The 18572-nt window shown below is 42.5% G+C and overlaps 1 protein-coding gene and 1 pseudogene across 1 annotated transcript; both read right to left on the bottom strand.

Moving 5' to 3' along the window:
* Nucleotides 1-344: 344 nt before the first annotated feature.
* Nucleotides 345-17026, bottom strand: LOC121575561 (casein kinase II subunit alpha). The gene is made up of 13 exons (XM_041888734.2): nucleotides 16923-17026; nucleotides 14122-14406; nucleotides 10648-10759; nucleotides 10413-10514; nucleotides 10273-10323; nucleotides 9542-9601; nucleotides 9146-9229; nucleotides 8752-8862; nucleotides 8409-8510; nucleotides 8064-8164; nucleotides 4524-4672; nucleotides 3903-3992; nucleotides 345-1830 (listed from the first exon to the last, which is right to left on the bottom strand). The coding sequence occupies exons 2-13, from the start codon at nucleotides 14220-14222 to the stop codon at nucleotides 1712-1714; spliced, it is 1182 nt and encodes a 393-aa protein (XP_041744668.1). The 5' UTR covers nucleotides 14223-14406; nucleotides 16923-17026; the 3' UTR covers nucleotides 345-1711.
* Nucleotides 9804-9949, bottom strand: LOC121576097 (annotated as a pseudogene).
* Nucleotides 17027-18572: the final 1546 nt, after the last annotated feature.

Here is an 18572-nt window from a genome sequence, read left to right as displayed (position 1 = left end):
GTGTGGTTGTATTGTTTGAAATGGTCAAATAAATCTGTAACCTCGGCTCCATGGCCGCTTGGGGCTCCTTAACTGCCCCTTTATGATGCAATTGGTGATCTAATCTAATTAGTCATTCAAAGTCATTAGTCTTTCACGTTCACTAGAATTCATCAAACGGCACTCTGCCAGATTATGAAGCTCTAAAACAGTAGTCTAATTAAACATGTATCACCACTGTCACAATTCATTTCAAAACATAGCAAAACATGTAAGTGACCTCTCAAAAGATACTATAAGGAAAGTAATGTTTGTAAAACCTTACAATCAGGAGACATTGTGTGAACAAATCAATACAAATCAGATTTACTTGATAAATAAAACACGTGTTTATTTACACAAATATTTTCAAATACTAGTCTTCTACATAAGGACATAAAAATATATACAGTGATGTAAGGACTCAACTTTATTATGTCGATGTATGCATGTATTTTTCATATGTTGAGATCTCCAATGAAAAAAGTATGCATATGTACAGCAGAGTCTATACTAACACAGGATTCCCATTTCTGGCACTAAAACGCAGGGAAAATTCAACCCCTTCAAGTTCAATACATGGTGATCGATCCAAGAAACCTAGCCCCGAAACAAACTAAATACAAAAAGAAAACCACTTTTCTCAGGTACTAACAGCAGATGGATACAAATACATTTCAAGCCAACTTAACCAGGACTCCGGTGCCTTCATATTCAGTTGTGATCTTACACCTAACACCGTCCATATTTTCTCCACATATAACTCTAACTCTCCCAGAGAAAACAAAAAAGGTTTGGTCAATCTCCTCTTTTTCTAGCGATTGAGGAAACAGTTTTTTACGACTTTAATTAATTCAAGGAACTGGACAGCAGCAAGTTTGAGATAAACTTTTCAAAATAACCAAACGGATGGCTTTGCCTGGCTTTCGAAGGGATCGAATGACAATACTGCATTCAAACCATTGCCACTGTAAATTAAACCCATCCAGCATACCACAGCATTTCAGTACAAAAAAGGAAAACTGTCAGGGAACCCTTACATCAAAAAGAAAACTAGGTATCCAGTACGGTAGAAAGGCAAGACATACTATTCAGGCTGAAGTGTTGAAGTGTCATTTGGATACGTTGAGTGAGGAAGCTTCAGTTTTTCAACACACGACTGGAGCACAGAACAGCACCAAACACTTCCAAATACTGTGGGGAAGTCTTTCATAATGGTGGTATAGAGTAGCAGACTGGACTAAATCTGGGAATTGTTTAAGGTGTGCTCGCCAGCGCTCGTTTGACAAGGTTGCATTGGTAAACTGCAGACTGCTCCTTTTGGTCTGAATGCTACCATGCCTTTCCTGTTATCTTCCACTAACTACTTGTCAGTAATGTACAACAAAAAAACGTGTTGGGGGGAGGAACCCACATCACCCTTGGATTCGTGACTCATTCTCGGACTGTGGACATAGCCACACACAGCCCCAGTCATCAAGATGAAATAAATACCTGCATGTGTCAATTACACAGAACATTCATTTCATGTCAGGTTAACTCAAGTTCATTAAAGGAGAAACAAATAAACATTGTTCAGGCGAGAAAGCCTTCAGAGGTTGGCATTCCTGGATCTAAGGGCAGTCGGACCGAGTGAATAAGTGAGTAAGAGATGTTGGTGCGTGCCTGCATGAGTGGCAGCCATAGGTTGCCATCACTGGGGGGCACTAGCGGCAGCGGGCACAGGGGTGCTCAGGGCGTTGGTGGCAGCAGAGAGGACGGGCGAGCCGGTGAGGTTGCCCAGGGCAGTAGCAGCTGGCAAGGCAGAGATACCTTGAGAGAGAAAGGGGAAATTTAGCTTAACCACTGTACACCATATACAGTGGGGGAAAAAAGTATTTAGTCAGCCACCAATTGTGCAAGTTCTCCAAATTAAAAAGATGAGAGCCCTGTACTTTTCATCATAGGTACACGTCAACTATGACAGACAAATTGAGAAAAAAACAATCCAGAAAATCAAATTGTAGGATTTTTAATGAATTTATTTGCAAATTATGGTGGAAAATAAGTATTTGGTCACCTACAAACAAGCAAGATTTCTGGCTCTCACAGACCTGTAACTTCTTCTTTAAGAGGCTCCTCTGTCCTCCACTCGTTACCTGTATTAATGGCACCTGTTTGAACTTGTTATCAGTATAAAAGACACCTGTCCACAACCTCAAACAGTCACACTCCAAACTCCACTATGGCCAAGACCAAAGAGCTGTCAAAGGACACCAGAAACAAAATTGTAGACCTGCACCAGGGTGGGAAGACTGAATCTGCAATAGGTAAGCAGCTTGGTTTGAAGAAATCAACTGTGGGAGCAATTATTAGGAAATGGAAGACATACAAGACCACTGTTAATCTCCCTCGATCTGGTACTCCACGCAAGATCTCACCCCGTGGGGTCAAAATGATCACAAGAACGGTAGGCAAAAATCCCAGAACCACACGGGGGGACCTAGTGAATGACCTGCAGAGAGCTGGGACCAAAGTAACAAAGCCTACCATCAGTAACACACTACGCCGCCAGGGACTCAAATCCTGCTGTGCCAGACGTGTCCCCCTGCTTAAGCCAGTACATGTCCAGGCCCGTCTGAAGTTTGCTTGAGTGCATTTGGATGATCCAGAAGAGGATTGGGAGAATGTCATATGGTCAGATGAAACCAAAATATAACTTTTTTGTAAAGACTCAACTCGTCGTGTTTGGAGGACAAAGAATGCTGAGTTGCATCCAAAGAACACCATACCTACTGTGAAGCATGGGGGTGGAAACATCATGCTTTGGGGCTGTTTTTCTGCAAAGGGACCAGGACGACTGATCCGTGTAAAGGAAAGAATGAATGGGGCCATGTATCGTGAGATTTTGAGTGAAAACCTCCTTCCATCAGCAAGGGCATTGAAGATGAAACGTGGCTGGGTCTTTCAGCATGACAATGATCCCAAACACACCACCCGGGCAATGAAGGAGTGGCTTCGTAAGAAGCATTTCAAGGTCCTGGAGTGGCCTAGCCAGTCTCCAGATCTCAACCCCATAGAAAATCTTTGGAGGGAGTTGAAAGTCCGTGTTGCCCAGCGACAGCCCCAAAACATCACTGCTCTAGAGGAGATCTGCATGGAGGAATGGGCCAAAATACCAGCAACAGTGTGTGAAAACCTTGTGAAGACTTACAGAAAACCTTTGACCTGTGTCATTGCCAACAAAGGGTATATAACAAAGTATTAAGAAACTTTTGTTATTGACCAAATACTTATTTTCCACCATAATTTGCAAATAGATTCATAAAAAATCCTACAATGTGATTTTCTGGAGAAAGAAAATCTCAATTTGTCTGTCATAGTTGACGTGTACCTATGATGAAAATTACAGGTCTCTCTCATCTTTTTAAGTGGGAGAACTTGCACAATTGGTGGCTGACTAAATACTTTTTTTCCCCACTGTATCTCAGAGATAACCATGCGGGTTACTTAGAAAACACTCTTCCAAGGGAGTTCTGATGATGAAGTGAACTACGATATAACCAATGAGCTACATAGGAAAGATGACAACGGATGCACTGGCATATGGTGAGTTTAGCTCTTATGAAATGTATTGGATTGAATTACAGTATGTCAATTATGACAATGTGGTAATCCTTGATGGAAGATAGTCCAATTAGCGTGGACAAATACAGCAGCCGAACATGCTTAATTCAATCTTAACACAGACCAAGTCGGCTGCTTGATTCGATTTAATTTCCAAACTCTGCCTCCCGCAGACAAAACATCCTTCTTAACATTGAGTGATGGGAGTCTCTGGGAGTTCAGATGAAGCCACATGGGTGGGGGGTTAGGATGATTAGGGTGTGTGTGTTTGCGCTCACCAGTGATCATGTTGGCTGTGCTTGTGGCTGTATTTCCGCTGGGCAGGTTAGCCGACCCCGGCATGCGACCCTGGTCTTTCACAATGGGATCTTTGTGGACAAAAGAACAACTCAAATTAAACACTGAACAATCGTTAGTCTCGAGTCCCTAGTCACTGCAAGGAGATGGTCATAAGGAACTGCTGATAACCAGTGAACTGGGTCGTGTTCATTACGCACAAAATTAAGGAAAGCAGAGTAAACCGAGGAGCCACTACCTGAACGTTTCCAACAAGAAACGCTTGTTTTCGTTTGCCGTTGTAAAACGTTTTGCTTGTGTGCCTAAACCAAAATAATCATTCCCCCTACCCCAAAAACTAAATCTTTTTTTTATTTTTATTTTTATTTTTTAAATAGGCCGTAGTTTGCCCACCCCTGCGATAAACCACAGGTGCCTTCCAATCTCATCAATATGGGTCCGAGGTCTGACGTAAAAAATTAACCCTATACTTAACCATTTATTAACCCTATACTTAACCGGATCCCTCCCCTAGCCTTACATTTATGTTTTCACGATATAGCCAATTTTGACTTTGCAGTTTGGCTAAATATACTGGCAACCGGATCCCTCCTCGCACTTACAGTAGTAAGGGTGATCCATGGCCTCACGGGCGGTCAGCCGGGCCTGATGGTCATAGCGCAGCAGCTTGTCCAGGAAGTCCAGGCCCTCGGGGCTGACCAGGTGCTGGTTCTCACTGTGGACGAAGCGCTCCCACCGCTTACGAGAGTGTCTGGAAGGGGAGAGCAGGTTAGCAGCAGTGCAAAAAAGAAAGAGAAACCCCTATGCACAGCAGTGTGTCTAGATTCAGGTGTTGGTTTTGGCAGGAACAACTAACATCCCTTTCAAACCAAGACGAAAACCTTTGGCATGCAGCCAACTTCATATTTATTTATTTTTTTGGGGGGGGGGGGCGCAATGTGTTTAAAAGTCTCACCAACCCCTCAGTATAAAAGAAAAGTCCCCTTTCATCTTACCGTCTTTGGCATGCATTAAATCATGAACATTCTATTGTTGTAGTCCGACATCAAACTTGTTCTTGCCATTATGAAAAATGTTAAACACAAAAATGGCAGTAATGCTTAAGCAGCATTGGCGCACACTACACTGACAGGCATGTATCAAATTGTTGCTTACTGAAACTCCAAGTTATCCAATCGTTATAATACATTCTAAGCAATACCTGCGTGTGGTCAACTATATGATCATTTCAGCACTGTTTTGATTGGGACAGTGCCACAGACAAGCGTGGGGACTCTGGAAAAATCAATCAATGTCAGATTTTTGTTTTCACTGAATCTCTGTTTGGATATTTGGTTACAATTAGGCTGGGGAAATGTTAGCTAGGTCGAGGTGAGTACTGCTCATGATCCTCTGTAGTCTAGTTGGCTGTATTAGCACTAATCAGAACATTTTGCTAGCAAGTTATGTAGCTTAACAAGTGGATTATTTTTCTCTTCACTCACTTTTTAGCCTACTCCCAACCAAAAGCCTGTGACTTGCCTGATAATCAAGCAATGTGATTTTGTTTCACAGAATCTGTTTGTATATTTGGTTAATTGGTCCCTGGCTGGGCAAATAAATACATGGAGGTGGTAGCTCATCTATCACAGATCAGAAACATTTAGCATGCAATAATGTAGCCTAAATCAAGTGTAGGCCTATTATTTTGCTTGATTGGGTATAGGCAACTCCAAAAGCCTGCAGAGGTTGTGAAATATGAACATTAAAATCTAGATTTTTTTATCACTCCCTAACAACGCAGTGTGAGGATAGGACAAAATGAAACGTGGATCAAAAGTGACTTTCAAATTATAGAGGTTCATTCAGGTCAGATTTAGATTTTAGTTACATGATCAGAAAGAGCTGATTAAGGTTTCTCAACCACATACAATTTCTCAAAAAGGTGTCGGCATGGGCTTTGTTTAAAAATATCACTATTTTGTTACAGTGGCTTGCGAAAGTATTCACCCCTCTTGGCATTTTTCCTATTTTGTTGCCTTACAACCTAGAATTAAAATGGATTTTGGGGGGGGTTTGTATCATTTGATTTAAACAACATGCCTACCACTTTGAAGATCCAAAACATTTTTTCTTGTGAAACAAACAAGAAATAATAAAAAAAAAAAACAGAACCTGAGTGTGCATAACTATTCACCCCCCAAAAGTCAATACTTTGTAGAGCCACCTTTTGCAGCAATTACAGCTGCAAGCCTCTTGGGGTATGTCTCTATAAGCTTGGCACATCTAGCCACTGGGATTTATGCCCATTCTTCAAGGCAAAACTGCTCCAGCTCCTTCAAGTTGGATGGGTTCCGCTGGTGTACAGCAATCTTTAAGTCATACCACAGATTCTCAATTGGATTGAGGTCTGGGCATTGACTAGGCCATTCCAAGACATTTAAATGTTTCCCCTTAAACCACTCAAGTGTTGCTTTAGCAGTATGCTTAGGGTCATTGTCCTGCTGGAAGGTGAACCTCCGTCCCAGTCTGAAATCTCTGGAAGACTGAAACAGGTTTCCCTCAAGAATTTCCCTGTATTTAGCGCCATCCATCATTCCTTCAATTCTGACCAGTTTCCCAGTCCCTGCCGATTAAAAACATCCCCACAGCATGATGCTGCCACCACCATGCTTCACTGTGGGGATGGTGTTCTCAGGGTGATGAGAGGTGTTGGGTTTGCACCAGACCAATTTTAGTCTCATCTGACCAGAGTACCTTCTTCCATATGTTTGAGGAGTCTTCCACATGCCTTTTGGCGAACACCAAACGTGTTTGCCAATTTTTTTTCTGTAAGCAATGGCTTTTTTCTGCCACTCTTCTGTAAAGCCCAGCTCTGTGGAGTGTATGGCTTAAAGTGGTCCTATGGACAGATACCCCAATCTCCGCTGTGGAGCTTTGCAGCTCCTTCAGGGTTATCTTTGGTCTCTTTGTTGCCTCTCTGATTAATGCCCTCCTTGCCTGGGCCGTGAGTTTTGGTGGGTGGCCCTCTCTTGGCAGGTTTGTTGTGGTGCCATATTATTTCAATTTTTCAACAATGGATTTAATGGTGGGATGTTCAAAGTTTGATATTTTTTTATAACCCAACCCTGATCTCCACAACTTATTCCCTGACCTGTTTGGAGAGCTCCTTGGTCTTCATGGTGCCACTTGCTTGGTGGTGCTCCTTGCTTAGTGGTGTTGCAGACTCTGGGGCCTTTCAGAACAGGTGTTTATATCCTGAGATCATGTGACAGATCATTTGACACTTAGATTGCACACAGGTGGACTTTATTTAACTAATTATGTGACTTCTGAAGGTAATTGGTTGCACCAGATCTGATTTAGGGGCTTCAAAGCAAAGCGGGTGAATACATATGCACGCACCACTTTTCCGTTATTTATTTTATAGAATTTTTAGAAACAAGTTATTTTTTTCATTTCACTTCACCAATTTGGACTATTTTGTGAATGTCCATTACATAAAATCCAAATAAAAATCGATTTAATTGACAGGTTGTAACGCAACAAAATAGGAAAAACGTCAAGGGGGATGAATACTTTTGCAAGGCACTGTATATGACCGCGGTTCCACACGATCCTGTGACACTCAAGTTGTGTGATTTTTTTTAATTTCTATTTTATTGTTATATTACATTATATTCTTACTATAAAATATATGTGTGTTGACTGATCAGGACAGGGGAATGTGTGTGTATTATCTGTTTTAATGAACAAAATAAACTATTGATTTAATTTGCAAGGCACAGCTATGTAGCCTATAGGCTGCACAGACCAGTAACAAAATGAAACTCAAAATATACTATTGTATTCTTTTAAAAACACATTTTATTTGTCTTAACTAATGAATAATGGATTTCTTTGTGATGGTGTATTTTCATTGGAGTTAATAAAATAGACGCCCACCCTCATCTACCACTCGTCACCGGCATGCGCACAGGAGGTATAAAAGGCGTATGCAGGCAAGAATGTGGTAAACATGGGCCTGTTTGAAAGGGGGGTCATAAACATTGCATTTTTTTATTTTTTTTTACAGGCAACATATCGTAAATCCTATGTGAAAGGAGTATAAGTTTATAAACCAAGTGTACAATAACGCACACTAGTGAAGACAGACAACGCACCTTCCCAGAATGTCATTGAACCGAGGCTCCAGCTCAATGTTGTACTTGTCGATGTAGTCATACAGGTCTTCCGTTCCCAACACCTTGGCTATTCTCACCAACTACAAAGTGAGAAAAAACATCTAGTCATTCATCTCACCTGGGGTGTATTCAGTGACGTGAAACGCTCTGACCATTGCAGATAGAAATGGACCCGACAGAATCATATCTGTTCTACACAGTCTATTTCTAACTGTAGGTTCTGTAACCTTGCACCCTCCTGAACAGGCCCAAGGTTATTTTCTTCACTGATAATGAGTATGTCCTTTGAGACATGGTGGACAAAGTATTGGAGTGTGTGTTTACCTGGTCGTAGTTGTCGTGGCCGTGGAAGAAAGGCTCCTTCCTGAAGATCATGCTGGCCAACATGCAGCCCAAGCTCCACATGTCCAGACTGTAGTCATACATCTGGACAAAGATAGTGAAATCAATAAGTTAGAAAAAAAGGTCAAGATATTTGGTTTTCACATTTCCCTGTCCAGCACGGTTCCAGTAACTATGGTGGATGCGTAAACAGCCCAGCACAGCTCAGTATTGTGAAAAGGGTATCTGTAATTATCTATATATATATATATATGGGATCTACACAACAGCAAAGAATATAAACTGAGCACGTCACACAATTCATAACAGTAGCAGGACAACATACCTGATAGTCAACCAGAAGCTCGGGTCCTTTGAAGTAGCGAGAAGCCACTCGGACATTGTACTCCTGTCCTGGGTGGTAGAACTCAGCCAGACCCCAGTCAATAAGGCGCAGCTGGAAGAATACACAAACAGAGGCAAGTCAATATTGAGAGAAATATAACAGGGTTGCGCTTATTTGGGCACCAAACAGAGTGAAACTGGGAGGGACTACTTGGACTTTGGGGTATTGTTTTGAGGATTGTCGTGGTACAATATCTCATTTCTTAGAGCTCCAATTTCTATATAAACTAACCTACATATTGTAGTCACATTCAATGGATGACAAAGGTCTTGACTAGGGAGAATCAGATAGGGGGAATAACTGTGCCTCCGCTGCATTGGTCGTAAAATCTCACCTTGCGGTGTTCGTGATCAATCATCACGTTGTGGGGTTTCACGTCCCTGTGCATGATTCCCATGCTGTGGCAGTAGTCCAGGGCCTGTGCACAGAGCCAAAATGGCCGCCGGTTAGCAACGAGGAGGCTGGGGATTTACTCAACACAGTAATTAAATAAAGGCAGAAATAACAAAACAGACGTTGTGTACCCGTCTGGGCGCACAAACATGATGGGAAAATAGAGGGCTGGTATGTAACTGTCGGACAAAGACAAACAAGGGGCCTATATACTCTAAGCACCTGAATGTTCTTGTTTTGAGAGTGGGAAATGCTGACTCATGTCTGGCAAAGTCTCTGGGCTTCTAGCACAAATTAATGGGATAGTTCACCCAAATTACAAAAATACGAGACTCACCTTGAGGATCTCAAACATGTAGAACCGGATGTCATAGTCTGTTAGGGTCTGGTACAATTGCTGCAAGTAAAAACAGATGCAGTGAATCAATACAGTGATTTAACTCATCCCTGCACAGTACATGCGTATCCGTCTTCGCAACCGGAACCCATTATCCAATACAAATAATTAACATATTATTCAAATCACAAGCTATCAACTTGGGCATCTGACTGGTAACACTTAGGTCTACTATTAAGTAATTCAACACCAAACTTGATCATCGTGTACCAGCGACTGAGGATAGAACCAGAAGACAAAAAACATCCTGACACCGAAGACATTGCACTGCACCTTTTTGTCCCTCAACACACACAGACACACACAAACAGGAGTACGGGGAAACAGTATGCATGCCAAGAAAGAAGGTTTCATAGGGCTTTGTTTCAGAATAGAGATGTTGTACACGGTCAAGAATCAGGGTCGTATTTATTAGCCACCAAACGGAAGAAAACAGACTGAAACGGAGAGGGACTACCTGGGGTGTAATCATTAGTCCAAACAGTTGAAAATTAGAGTTTCTATTGGACAAATTCAGGTAGGTCCCGCCCCTTTTCGTTTGGTTCTGTTTGGTTCCTAGTGAATACACCCCTGAACTTGTCCAATAAGAAACTATTTTATTTTCTGTTGCAAAATGTTTTGCTGCGATGTGCATAAGACTCAGGGGTAAAAAAACGGATGCTCTGGCTTACCTTGAAGTCAGTGTTGTTGACATGTTCAAAGACCAAGGCGGGTGTCCGAGACTGAAAGAAGAGAAGGGGTTGTTGCATCAAAGTCATGTCCTCTAAAAGAACAATACTGTTTTCACATCTTTCCCGCCATTCCTACTCACCACTGGGTCTTTGACGATGTCTATGAGGGAGATGATGTTAGGGCCTCCGCGGAGGTTCTCCAGGATCTTAATTTCACGCTTGATTTTCTTCTTTTTTACGGGCTATAGACACAATTAAAGACCAATTGTATTGATTGTCAGGGCAGTTTTACTTCAATATGAATCCAACGCGAGTCTGTATCGAATGGCAATCTATTAATCTATGATCTGAACTATATTGATTTCTCATCGTTACCTTGAGTATTTTCACCACAACCTTCTCGTTGTTGGTGATGTTGACTGCTTCAAACACTTCACTGTACTTCCCGCGTCCCAGCTTCCGCACCAACTGGAAGTCATCTTGATTTCTGCGGGAAGAATTGTTTGTCAATTACACCATTCAAGGAATTTGAAATTAAACTGCAAATAACACAAAGGGAGCAGACCTTGATCTAGCCTTGAGATTTAACATGGTGTCATGACTTTCCCTTATGGGTTGAGGATCAAAGATGCCGGCTAGGCAAAGGTTTGAACACCCCCTTTCCTGGGGGCCAGTTTTATGACGGGTCGTAAATTCCTCGCAGAAACTACCTTTTCCGTGCCTTGCAGTATTAGGAGTCTTCCCGCCAAGACTCCAACATCCAAAAGTGGATAATGAAACAATATTCCTACTTCAAATAATGTGGGAAATGGTCGGAGGGGACTGAAAGAACAATCATGTCAAATTCGTTACTATGTTGTGATGTCATTAAAGATGGTGGAACAACATAACTGTATCTATTGGGGTGTACACTTCCCAGTTATGAGGTTTGCATCTAATTGTTGTATAAAATGAATGATTAAGTAAACTGCTCAAAAAAATTAAGGGAACACTTAAACAACACAATGTAACTCCAAGTCAATCACACTTCTGTGAAATCAAACTGTCCACTTAGGAAGCAACACTGATTGACAATAAATGTCACATGCTGTTGTGCAAATGGAATAGACAACAGGTGGAAATTATAGGCAATTAGCAAGACACCCTCAATAAGAAGTGGTTCTGCAAGTGGTGACCACAGACCACTTCTCAGTTCCTATGCTTCCTGGCTGATGTTTTGGTCACTTTTGAATGCTGGCGGTGCTTTCACTCTAGTGGTAGCATGAGACGGAGTCTACAACCCACACAAGTGGCTCAGGTAGTGCAGCTCATCCAGGATGGCACATCAATGCGAGCTGTGGCAAGAATGTTTGCTGTGTCTGTCTGCGTAGTGTCCAGAGCATGGAGGCGCTACCAGGAGACAGGCCAGTACATCAGGAGACGTGGAGGAGGCCGTAGGAGGGCAACAACTCAGCAGCAGGACTGCTACCTCCACCTTTGTGCAAGGAGGAGCAGGAGGAGCACTGTCAGAGCCCTGCAAAATGACCTCCAGCAGGCCACAAATGTGCATGTGTCTGCTCAAACGGTCAGAAACAGACTCCATGAGGGTGGTATGAGGGCCCGACGTCCACAGGTGGGGGTTGTGCTTACAGCCCAACACCGTGCAGGACGTTTGGCATTTGCCAGAGAACACCAAGATTGGCAAATTCGCCACTGGCGCCCTGTGCTCTTCACAGATGAAAGCAGGTTCACACTGAGCACATGTGACAGATTTGACAGAGTCTGGAGACGCCGTGGAGAACGTTCTGCTGCCTGCAACATCCTCCAGCATGACCGGTTTGGCGGTGGGTCAGTCATGGTGTGGGGTGGCATTTCTTTGCGGGGGCCGCACAGCCCTCCATGTGCTCGCCAGAGGTAGCCTGACTGCCATTAGGTACCGAGATGAGATCCTCAGACCCCTTGTGAGACCATATGCTGGTGCGGTTGGCCCTGGGTTCCTCCTAATGCAAGACAATGCTAGACCTCATGTGGCTGGAGTGTGTCAGCAGTTCCTGCAAGAGGAAGGCATTGATGCTATGGACTGGCCCGCCCGTTCCCCAGACCTGAATCCAATTGAGCACATCTGGGACATCATGTCTCGCTCCATCCACCAACGCCACGTTGCACCACAGACTGTCCAGGAGTTAGCGGATGCTTTAGTCCAGGTCTGGGAGGAGATCCCTCAGGAGACCATCTGCCACCTCATCAGGAGCATGCCCAGGCATTGTAGGGAGGTCATACAGGCACGTGGAGGCCACACACACTACTGAGCCTCATTTTGACTTGTTTTAAGGACATTACATCAAAGTTGGATCAGCCTATAGTGTGGTTTTCCACTTTAATTTTGAGGGTGACTCCAAATCCAGACCTCCATGGGTTGATAAATTTGATTTCCATTGATAATTTGTGTGATTTTGTTGTCAGCACATTCAACTATGTAAAGAAAAAAGTATTTAATAAGATTATTTCATTCATTCAGATCTAGGATGTGTTATTTTAGTGTTCCCTTTATTTTTTTTGAGCAGTGTATAATAATACTTTTGTGAAGATAATGTGATTTTAGCATTCTAGATGAGATGATTGTTTCCATATTGATTTGTTCTCAGTCAGTGGCCACGCTCAGACGCCTTTTCTACTCAAGTATCGAAATTCACCTTTGCAATGGATGTTGCAAATGGTTGAATTTCTACAAGACCAGGAAGCGTGAAGCTGCAGCTACACGGCTTAAAATGGTTAGAACAAGAACAGGAAGCCCCACGGCTTAATATGGTTGATACTCTACAGACCAGCCGACATGCAGCGCGAGCTGAATATGGTAAAATGGTGAAACTCTGAAACTCTCAACCTTTACACGAGGTGAAGAAGAAGACAACACACTAGACCTTTGCATTACCAGTTTGCAGCTGGCATGTATAGTCGTCTAGAGAACTTTTACTAGACACGAGTTGCGAAGGACAATCCCTCTCAGACAACCGTTGGTACATCTGATGTATTTATCTAACAGATCAACTCTACAAACTACAGGGTACGCTGAAGTATCCATTCTAACCACCACTACGACCAGAAACTCTACCAAGGACATTGGGATCTCTGGTGAGCAAACCAGAGTCCTACATCATCAACTCAACTATCGAAGACAGCTACAAGTAAATACATGTTGCATTTCTAATCCGAATGAGCGGTTATTAGGGTGCATAAGTATTATGATTACTGTGAGCGTAGTCTCCAAAGTAACAACAATAGTTTGAATCTCTGTCTCTCCCTTCCATTCTGACCCTCCTTCTACCCAAGCATTCATGCTATTGTTCGTCCAGTCCACTAGGGACCTGTTCTCATTGTATTACGTTAGTAATCAATAACCTGTGTGTGTGTGTTTGTATTCTGTGTTATTATTTAGTTCGTTAGTGAATAAATAAAGGCAATTTGTGTATTGCTGATTCATCAATAAGGATAGGGTTCTTGCAGGTTCAAGGATTATGCGACGTTCAGAATGATACCGATAAGAGGTAATTATTTGATAAGTGACTGTTATCGATATATTAGATATATATATTCTAAGAGTTTAATTTGGGAGATGGTAACTTGTTAAACAACTTTTTCCGAGGTGCCCCAAATTCCTAATGAGTTATTTGTTACATGATTAATTTAAATCGAGTGACAATTAAACATAGTTGATTCGATAAATAACAGTCGGCATATTAATACAAGTCACGTCAAGACAATGGAATGAAGAGAAATAGTAATTTCAGTCTCCTCATAATAGTTTAGCAAGCACCAACGTTGCTGTGACTTTAAAGACTGGGTGCGTGTGTGTGTGTTGCTGGTACGTACCCCCATTCCACCACATGGGACTCGTAGTCCCAGTACTCCCTGGGCCGGTGTGTGTTGACATCTGTGTACACGCGGGCCCGACTCGGCACGGGTCCTGGCATGTCCGACAGCTTGGCAGAGGAGGGGGGAGGGGAGGGCACTTACTGCAGAGAAGGACGAGGAGGGAAGAGGGAGAGGAGGGAAGGTGGGGGGAGGGGAGGGGTGCCTCTTCTTGACAGGGCAGGGGGTAAGGGGGGGGGGCTTTGGCTGTAAGCAAGGGGAGCCACCAGGGGCACCTCTGGACAGCTGAGACAACAGGGGGAAGAAAAGAAAGTGTCAGTTATATTCGTGGACCTCTATAGCTCAGTTGGTAGCGCATGGCACTTGCAACGCCAGGATAGTGTGTTCGATTACCAGGACCACCCATACATAAAATGCATGCACGCATGAACGTAAGTCGCTTTGGATAAAAGCGTCTGCTAAATGGCATATATTATTATTATTTGAGACCTAGGCCAGATCAAATAAGCATCATTGATATGTGGAAGAAAAAAAAACTTCCCGCAGACAATCACAAAGTTGACAGGTGAGTGTAAAATCTATTTGATGCAGTTACATTTACAACACTGCATTTGTTGACAAGACTAAAAAAAGTGAAGAAGCTAGAAGGCTATGGATTGTTGCATGCAAAATTCCAGGCCTGACTACCAGTAGGTTGTTTTAAAATGGGTCACTGCACCGCCCCAAAAGTATTGACACAATGTTAAATTACTAAGGCTGGCGGGGATAAGCTATATGACTATTGACTTAATTTAAAACGCTAAATCCATTCCAGGGTTTTTTCTGCATAGTAAAGTCTTCGGCGGGCCATCTATGTCCAAACAGTTAATTAAAAAAATATGTAGAAAAGATAATGGACCTATATATTTTTTTTATAAGATCTTTGAGAACTAACAATCAACAAAATAAAAGCTATACAGTCAGAGAGAATTTTAAATTCCAAGAATGATGCATGCAGAAGTATTTTTGTCATGGCATGATTTTGTTATAATGTTTGAGTCATTCAGAGTGCAGAAGTCATGGCGAAATGTGTAGAATTGCAGGAAATGTGCTTTAAAACTGCAAAATGTTGTACCTGCGGCCAACAAGAGAGCCTCAAAAATGTTTGGTTGCCAACAGCACCATTGGCCACACCCACCACCTAAACCCCATTTTTATCCTGAAAAAACCCTGCATCTCTTACTTCCATGATCATGAATATGTTTGATGGAATTCATCATTAACGCCGCAACTTCTTTTTAAAGAAATTGTCAAAAAAGGTGGGAAAATAATATAGCATTTGGCTTTTTATTCTATTTTTAACTGAGAAAATCCCATTTGTTCAGCAAAAGGTTCATAATACTCAAACAGGCTTCTATTGCTAAATTAAGATATCCATCCATATTTCTTGCCAATAGACCAATTCCATCTGCAATATAGTAAAGCCTAAGCTTATCTTTGCCAGCAATGGACAAACGGTCATAACTGTGGTGCCTATCATAGATATCCTCAATGGAGCCAATTTAACAAAGCAGCCCATGCATTTGTGGTTTACCCGGTCGTAATAGTGAACTGGGGGAATGCAGTTTTACCCAGAGGCTCATTTTACCTAGCTTTGAGATATGTGCCTGGTACATATTTTTATTTATTTATAGGCCTACACCAAGTTCTTACACCTCAGATTAGACTAGGCTTGAAGAACTGAAGTATTATCTTCTGGGAAAAGTAAGAATATAAGAATGTAATATCTGCAACATTAATTGCACAAGACTCACCGACTAGTGTCCATACTGTTTCAACTTGCCAGCTAAGTAGGACAAGGATTGTCAGCTAGCTGCAGTTACTTCAAGCTGTTAACATGTCATTACAACAGAGTGTATTTTGTAGTGGATGTGAAACTCGCCTGGAGTACATCACACCTTCCCTGAGATCTAAGTCAACTGTCGCTCACTGAGTGATGCGGAGCGAACCAACAACCACTCTGTGATTAACAAGTTACCTTTAGATTTCAGGGATGGCGCGATATTAATGGGGTGTATTCATTTCGAGGCTTCTGTTGCAAAACGTTTTGCAATGGAAACTGTTTAATCCAAACGGAAAACGTTTTGCAACGAAAACTTGAGTTTCTATTGGACAAATTATTGTAGGTCCCTTCCCGTTTGGTTCCGTTTGGTTCATAGAGTAAACGGTTTCCGTTGCAACATGCCACAGGCGAGTTTCACATCATAATATTATAAAGTTAGGCTAGCTAGTTTTATTTGAATATGTGGCTATTAATAATCTCCTTCTGCAATGGATGCAATCTTTTAGGGAAAAGTGGTGTTGCTGCCCTCTGCCTATGATATAGTTAACTAATGTCATGTTTGATAAGAAACATGTGTCTAGCTATATTGAGGAATAACAAAAGTTAGTTAGCCCAGTGCCCCAGATTTCAAGTAGCTCTACGAAAGTTCGCTAACGTTAATTGGCAAACGTTTGCGAAATCAACGTGTCAGCTGGTAGTTAGCTAGCTAACTAACTCGTGTGGCTGGTTCCCGCAGTTTGGCATCTGTAGCTAACTACATTGGATAGTCGTCTTATCCAACTAGATAGATACAGTTAACTAGGTACCGGTAGTCTCCCTACCCCACCATCACCCTCTCGCCCCAACTTACATGCGTCGTAGCTAGCTAGTCACCGGGTCCCACTGCTGGCTTGCTAGCTAAATCGGTTAATATTGCTAACTGACTGCTTGTTTCATAAAATATTTTAAACCATAGGCCAAACTTCCATTGTATAGCTACCTATTTTATCAAATATGCGACCCAAATCCTTTCTTGGGATCCAAGTGAAGGCAGGGTCCCTTTCTTTCCTCTCGCCGGTGTACTTGCGTTTGATTTCTGCTGTCTCAGAGACAATATGGCGGACTACCGCGAAGGGTGTAATTGCAGACCGCAATTTGGGGCGTTTTCTGATAGGGGCGTTTCTTGATATCAAGTCATACCCATTGATGCTCGCCTTCCGTGGCCTTTTATTTTAAGTGCATATTTTTATTTACGAAGAAAGCTGGACAAAGGCTGGCCAGTGTTTGAGTTTGAGAGAGGGCTTGACAACGCGCTCGGGATGGAAATGGCAGCGAGTAGTGTGGACGAAATGGAGAAAACGTTGGAGAAGCAACAGCTGTGCTGGAATGCGAACAATATGGGTGTCAGTTCTGATGACATGGAGCGGGAGGATGAGGGTCCTGGACCAGAATGGTCTGCCGTGGAAATAGTGTACAGAGGAAGAAGAGAGATCATGATAGTGAAAGCAGTGGCGTGTCTAGTAAAGAAAGCATAAAGAGGGCCAAGGTAGGAAGGAAGAGTAATGATGTGTTGGAGTGGAAAGTGGTGATAGTGTTTGATGGGACCATAGGGCCTCAATTACATGTACATTTACATTTAGGTCATTTATCCAGAGCGACTTACTTGATAGCCAGTGGGACAACCACTTTACAATTTTTTTTTTAAATATTTTCAAATTTTTTAAAATTTTTAAATTTTTTTAGAGTATATTTATAATTTTCATTTGTTTTATATATTTTTTTATTTATTATTTGTCATTTTTAATTTTTATATTTAAAAGTTTTTATAAATAATTTTAGTATTTATTTATTTTATTCCTTTTTATATTTTTTTTTTTGGGGGGGGGGGGTGTGTAGAAGGATTACTTTTATACTATCCCAGGTATTCCGTAAAGAGGTAGGGTTTCAAGTATCTCCAGAAGGTGGTCAGTGACTCCGCTGTCCTGGCGTCGTGAGGGAGCTTGTTCCACCATTGGGGTGCCAGAGCAGCGAACAGTTTTGACTGGGCTGAGCGGGAACTGTGCTTCCACAGAGGTAGGGGGACCAGCAGGCCAGAGGTGGAAGAACGCAATGCCCTCGTTTGGGTGTAGGGACTGATCAGACCCTGAAGGTAAGGAGGTGCCGTTCCCCTTACAGCTCCGTAGGCAAGCACCATGGTCTTGTAGCAGATGCAAGCTTCAACTGGAAGCCAGTGGAGTGTGCGGAGGAGCGGGGTGACGTGAGAGAACTTGAGAGAATTTACACCCTATCTGACTAACCAATGGCGTAGAGAAAGAGATAGGTGAAATCAAACTAGCCCGGTTCATTGGAAAAGGTAGATTGCTAATATTTTATGGTAGTCAGGCTCAGCAAGAGAAGATTCTGGAAATTGAAGAGGGGGGGGGGGGGAGGGGGGAGGGGGGGGATGCCAGGTGCAGCATTTGGTGGATGCCAGGTGCAGAGAGAGGCTAGAGAGGCTCAGCGATATACACTGAACAAAAGTATGAACGCAACATGAAAAGTGTTGGTCCCATGTTTCATGAGCTGAAATAAAAAAATCCCAGGAAGTTCCATACCAGTGGTGACCCGTCATTCAGGGCAGGTGGGGCAGAGCCTTAAAAAATCATTAAGC

This window comes from Coregonus clupeaformis, chromosome 10 (genome assembly GCF_020615455.1).
Source record: "Coregonus clupeaformis isolate EN_2021a chromosome 10, ASM2061545v1, whole genome shotgun sequence".
Classification (NCBI taxonomy): Eukaryota; Metazoa; Chordata; class Actinopteri; order Salmoniformes; family Salmonidae; genus Coregonus; species Coregonus clupeaformis.
Note: the sequence above shows the minus strand (reverse complement) of the source record. Positions and strands in the feature narration are given on the sequence as shown.

Coding starts and splice junctions, on each gene's coding strand:
- LOC121575561 (XM_041888734.2), bottom strand. CDS start 14,222: ATGCCAGGACCCGTGCCGAGTCGGGCCCGCGTGTACACAGATGTCAAC. Junction 10,760..14,121: donor TCCCATGTGGTGGAATGGGG/GTACGTACCAGC, acceptor TTCTTCCCGCAG/AAATCAAGATGACTTCCAGT. Junction 10,515..10,647: donor TTGTGGTGAAAATACTCAAG/GTAACGATGAGA, acceptor TTGTGTCTATAG/CCCGTAAAAAAGAAGAAAAT.